Source organism: Aplysia californica, unplaced genomic scaffold, assembly GCF_000002075.1.
Source record: "Aplysia californica isolate F4 #8 unplaced genomic scaffold, AplCal3.0 scaffold00282, whole genome shotgun sequence".
NCBI classification, from domain to species: domain Eukaryota; kingdom Metazoa; phylum Mollusca; class Gastropoda; order Aplysiida; family Aplysiidae; genus Aplysia; species Aplysia californica.
The window spans coordinates 892,287-898,551 of NW_004797552.1; the positions used below are offsets into that span (position 1 = coordinate 892,287).

Sequence of the window (6,265 nt, forward strand, 5' to 3'; positions counted from 1 at the left end):
TGTATAGTAGAGGGTTTTACGGCGCTCGCAACTGCATAAGGTTATATGAGCGCCAAGGGGTGGGTGTCAACAGAGAAGTCTTTACAGGGAATCAGACTTACTCTGCTCACCTCTCTAGCTTCAACAGCACAAAGTCTGCTTCGACTATCAAGGCACCCCAAAATAGGAGGCCACAAGAGAGTGACAAACATACAAAAGAAGTAGAGGAAAATGACAATAGTAAGGATTAGGAAAGAAAAAGCAGCAGTTCCCTGCTGTACAACAGGCACAGTTATGAGTGTGACATTGATGAGTCAGCCCATTTACAATTCTACTGTGCTTGAACGAGAAATGTCCCCCCTCTGGGAATGGCCTAAAGACACTACAGTCAGTACTACCCGGATTCGAACCCGGGACCTTTGAATTTGAATGAGAGGCGAACAGCTTAAACTCTAGGCTACGAGAGCCCCCTGTGGTTGTCTAGACAGGTGAACATCTTGGACAGTGTCATTATCTATTTACAAGATAACACAAGGGGAGAAGTGGGAAGAGGTCGTTTGTGCCGGTGATTGTCTTATACAGGTGGTCGTTTGTACAGGTGATTGTCTTATACAGGTGGCCGTTTGTGCCGGTGATTGTCTTATACAGGTGGTCGTTTGTACAGGTGATTGTCTTATACAGGTGGCCGTTTGTACAGGTGATTGTCTTAGACAGGTGGCCGTTTGTGCAGATGATTGTCTTAGACAGATGGCCGTTTGAACAGGTGATTGTCTTAGACAGGTGGCCATTAGAGATACAGCATGTTTGACTGTATTATCTTTCACGTTCACCGATGCACTGGTTTGTAGAATGATCCAACATTTTTCTCTTCATCAAACACACAGGGGTGTAAAGCTTGGCCATGTTGAAATCTTACTAGGACCAGGATTCTAGGATGTTGTACAACAGAATTTCCACCAGAATCAACAAAACAAAACTATTTCCAATGTACAGCAAAATCTTTAATTAATTCAACATAGCAAATAACTGATAAAAGTATTGCATGAGTCGAGAACAAAAGTTCCATTTGTAAGTAGAAAGTCTTATCATGAAATCATTGGTTCTACATTTTAAAAATTTGTTATGAATCTGTTTTGTTACAAGTGAGGTAAATAACTTACAAGTACAGTGGTTCCTGGCTATAGCAAGACCACCGGGACAGACGTGATGTCCCAGTTATAGACAAACCCTTTTTATAGACAAACCCTTTTATACACAAACCCTTTTTTTATGGACAGGGATCAAGATTGCATACACTGCAACAAATGATTAATAAACAGGATCACCTTCATTACACAGATAACACATGACAATGTACCAGTTTATCCATCATTGCTCCTTTCTTTTCCAGTTGTACTTTTTTCTCATCTTCTTTTTCTAGTATCTTAGTCTCACAGAGGTGTACAACTACACATATTTGTAATCCTGTCCCCGTGGTTTTATGCACCCCCGCATAATTTAGCCAAATTTGATCATTTTTTTCATAATTTCAGATTATTTTCCTTTATCATTCTTTTTAAAAATTAACAGAATCGCATAATTTCACATTTTTGGGCTCAGTTTGCATAATTTCAGAATTTTTCTTGCATAAAACGACGGGGAGAGGAATCAAATCGTGACCACGTTTGGGGTAAAGGAACGCCCATAGATATTAGCCCTACGGAATTATGGAATGGAATGCGTGAAATGTGCGAGTTTGTTCCACAAATATCAATCTAAAAATTCATTTTCAAAAGTTTGAACACAAAAAGGTCGTTATCAAGCACCTAGTAGTCCAGAGTTAAAAATAGATCACGGAGAACTCAATAAATGATCACCTTTGTTGAATGTTTGTGAGCATGAGACCAATTCTCTTGCGATTCAGATCCAAATTCTCGACCTTGACCTCAACATGATCCCCTAAGCCCAACTTGCCGAAGCGTCCCATCTTGCTGGTGTGAACTAGACCATTGATGCCTACCCCGATGTCCACAAAAGCGCCGAAGTGCGTTACATTCGTCACCCTGCCCGTCACGATACTTCCAGTCCGCAGGTCAGACACTGACATCACTTCCTGTTTGAAAATGGGCCGCTGAAAGCCTGTTGAACGCAATAATAGAATATATTCGTGTTAAGTAAGTAAGTTTATTCAGTGTTTAAGGCCACTGGCCCACATCACATCACATAAAACACTCATTTGATAAATAAAGTTTCCATAATGAATAAGTACAGGTTGTGCACATATCTCTTATTATGGGATAGCCATTGCATATTTCTGTCACTGGGCCGAGTCAGGCTGGGAGGAATTAACAATTTCCTTTGATGGACAAAGTGTGGACAATAGAAAATAAAGTGAAATTCCTCTTCAATTTCATGAGAGCCACACTTCTCCCACAAGCATGTATTCATGAAAATATTTTGAACTGTACAGATTAATAAAGAAGCATCACAGCAATAATATACTAGTACATCCGTCAATGTCTGACCAGGACCAATATATCCACAGACGAGATTATTTATCAAATAGAAATAGAAGAAATGAGCATTTAAATGATTGGTGGCGTCTGCTATGTCCAATGAAACCAATTCTGGTGGAGAGAATGCAAACCCAATAGTGCAGTGAGAAATCTGGGACTACAAAGCTGTTCATTTTAACTGTCCACATAAGGAGAAATGACTCCATCTTTGAAAGTGGATGAATGCCAGTTGAATGAAGGTATAAGTAAGGACGAGCAGTTGAATGAAGGTATAAGTAAGAACGTGTGTTGAATGAAGGTATAAAAGAGAAAGAGAAGTTGAATGAAGGTATAAAAGAGAAAGAGAAGTTGAATGAAGGTATAAAAGAGAAAGAGAAGTTGAATGTAGGTACATGTATAAGTAAGAAAGAGCAGATAAGTAGAGAAGTAATGCAAAAAGTAAATGTTTCAACAAGTTCTGCTGGCTTAGACGTAGACTCAATTACACTTTGGCTCATGATAATGATAATATTGCTGCCAAAATAATTACTAAAAAACTAAAGCATGATCATGTGACTCCTATTTTAAAAGCATTACACTGGCTCCCAGTGAAAGAGCGTATCATATATAAAATCTGTTTAACTTGCTACAAGTGCTTAAATGATTTATCACCGGACTATCTAAAACAGCTTTTAACACCCTATGTGCCTCCTAGAACGCTCAGATCATCTAGTGACAAAACAACCCTTGTTAAGCCTAAAATAAATTTCAAATCATGTGGCCAACGCTCTTTTTCATATTTTGCCCCACTTGTTTGGAATAGGCTTCCAAAAACTATCAGAGAAGCAGAAAATCTAGAAATTTTTAAGAAGAAACTAAAATCATTTCTATTTTCATCATATTTCGATTAGACAGAATGCATCCAAGCTGTAGATCGTTGTGAGTTTGTATGTGCGTATGTGCATATGTATGTATGTGTGTATGTGAGTATGTATATGTGTGTGGTGCGTGCGTGAGTGAATATGTGTTTGCATGAGTATGTAACACTATGTATCTTTAAAATTGATTTGTAAATCCATTATATGTATCATGTTAAGCGCATAGAGCATTGCATAAGTGGATATGCGCTATATAAATGCAATCCATTATTATTATTATTAATGACATCTCCTACAAACAGCCGGGCATAGATAAAACTCAAACACACCAGGGATTGATTGACAAACGTGTTTGACACATCCATAAATGGAGTAAACTGTTGTTGTTGTTATCGAACCAGGAGAAAACTGTCAAACTAACAATTAAAGAGGAATCATTGGGGAATGGCAAATTATACGAGCCATCCGTGATTTCGACTTTTGCGAGTCAGTTTTATCTGTGCACGACTTAAGTTTCAGATGGGATTTGGAGGCATCACATGCATATGAGGTCTTGGAAGATTTCCCTGTCACTTTCACTGTAACAGCAAGACACTAAACCCTATCTGTACACCCTGGGGTCATTTTGTACCCCCGGGGTTGTATTCTTCACATTTTAGAATACTTTTAATGCGAAGATCTCTTTGAAACTTTCAGTATTTCTCAAAAAATCATTTTGACAGACTGCTATGCAAAGCGTACGGATTGGATTAAAGAATAAATTTCTTTTTTGGAAAGTGGTGGCACAGAGCTCCCCACGTCGTATGGATACGATAGTAAAACACGACGTACGGAGAGAGTTAAACTTGAAGAAATTGAACTGAGTAGAAAGAACAAGTTTACCAGTATCAGTAGTAGGCTGCTAATCTTATACCAGAAATGGGTTTTAAAAGCCAGTGACAGTCTGGTGAAGGCAAAGATAAAAGATGACGGACAGGACTGAATGTTGGCTGAGATTGCTTGCTAGCTAACAATTGTTCAAGGCAAAGACAAGTTGAAGAAAAAAGTGGTTGTCTTAGATACGTGGATCCTTTGGACAGTGTCATTATAATATTCAAAAAAATAAAAAATATATATATAAGGGGGGGGGGAGTGGAAAGTGGTCAGTTGTACAGGTGATTGTCTTGAACAGGTGGCCACTAGAGAATGTTGGAGGGTATTTCAAAGGCAGATATCGCGAGGAAAGAAGAATCATCTCACTTTCTCGGATGTCGTAGGACAGAGGTTGCTGTAGAGCGTCAGCGATGAGCTTCACGGTCGACAGACCCGCCTCGTGTGTCTCACTGAATGCTTGTAAACCTGCCGAATGATTATTGAGAAAAAAAACACAACAAAATAAATGTTTTACTTGCAGCTCTCAGAACCCCCCCCCCCAAACAACTAAGGTTACATTAAGACAAACAATGAGGTGCGTCAGATTTTACACACAAGACAAACCCTGTTGAATAAAATAAAATGTAGACAAATACAATACTATGCACTCCAAAAAGACACAAGGCATTGTGAAAGAGGTGCTTGAAGGAAAGATATGGGGCAGGAGAGCCAGAGGAAGGCAAAGAATAACATTGATGGACAACGTAAGAACATGGGCTGGCCTGGATATGGCAGAATGTGCAACGGCAGCTCATGACCGTGAAGGATGGAGGGTCATTACACGTCAACCTCTGAGTCAGAGATGACACCTCCAGGTATCCAGGTACCCAGGTAAGGTTCCATTGGCAGGAACAAAAGAGCACAGACAAAACAAAATCTCCTAATTATTTATGTAAAGGATCGATGGCTGTTCTTAGCACTGGCTTTATGATGTCTCTACTACTAAGCTGCCAATTCCCCTCATCCAAAATCAATAATTTCTGTCAAACTTTTTTTATACTTATACCCTCACCAACAGCTCTGAGCACTTTCTTTCCAAGGCACTGAATGCCTGTCTGGCCTGAGAATGCAATGCAAGAGATCAAAACTGATTAAATACGGAACTAGTGAAAAGTCAGGGGCAACTCTGCTATAGAAGACACAGCTGTCGTGTGATTTGCCAGACAGCTATCGAAAACTGGTCTGCTCTAGATCAACAACACATTAGTATGACTCAGTGTCTGCTGGACCTCTCCCCCACTACCACACACATGCACAAACACACCACAGGTGCACCCACACATGCACACACACGCCCACGCTGACATGCGTATGTGTGTACATGGTGAAACACCAAACCAATGAGTCAGGATCTGGACAAAAAAGATAAATCTTATCATATCTAATCTTATCTTATCTAAACGTATCTGATCTAATCTTATCTTATCTAATCTTATCTTATCTAATCTTATCTTATCTAATCTTATCTTACAGTACAAGCAGGGGTTTACAGGACCACATTGTCTCTATGATGACAACAACTATCTTGTTTACTTCTCAGCTGTCTCAAGTCTCGTATCATTACATAAGTCTTGTAAGCAAGTCGCGACCTCAGTGCTTTATTGTCATGAAAATGTGACTTCTTCTAAAGCTCACTCTTTGTTATGAACTGTTTTCACTGTTATTAAAAATGGAGATAGGACAAGAAAGCACTGAGGTCGCGAAATGTCAAGTTCCGTGATAACACTGACCATCATTTGTTGCGGCTCTCTTGACCTGTGCAATAAACGCTGCGGTCCCGATGTCTGGCAGACTCACACCCAGATGGTCGGCCAGCCTGGTTCAAACAAAAAAACCTCATTTTATCAATGAAAGACAGACCACGGACTATTTTCAAAGTGGCAAAAAGTAATGGTTACAATGTTGCTGTGTTCTCGACTCAGCCTAATTCTAACACTAGAATTTTAAAATCCTGAAATTCACTAATTTATAATCCATCTATACAGCAGCAGTTGTGAAAAGTAAAGAAGTCAAACTATTCAT

General features: G+C 39.4%; 1 protein-coding gene across 2 annotated transcripts in view; it reads right to left on the reverse strand.

Moving 5' to 3' along the window:
- Positions 1-956: 956 nt before the first annotated feature.
- LOC101863824 (S1 RNA-binding domain-containing protein 1) overlaps positions 957-6,265 on the reverse strand; it is a gene marked incomplete in the record, with an annotated part of 21,949 nt that continues 16,640 nt past the window's right edge. For both annotated transcript variants that reach the window (XM_005101435.3, XM_035970543.1), the window contains 3 exon segments: positions 957-2,097; positions 4,571-4,669; positions 5,974-6,059. In XM_005101435.3, the coding sequence (XP_005101492.2) occupies positions 1,832-2,097; positions 4,571-4,669; positions 5,974-6,059 (451 nt within the window).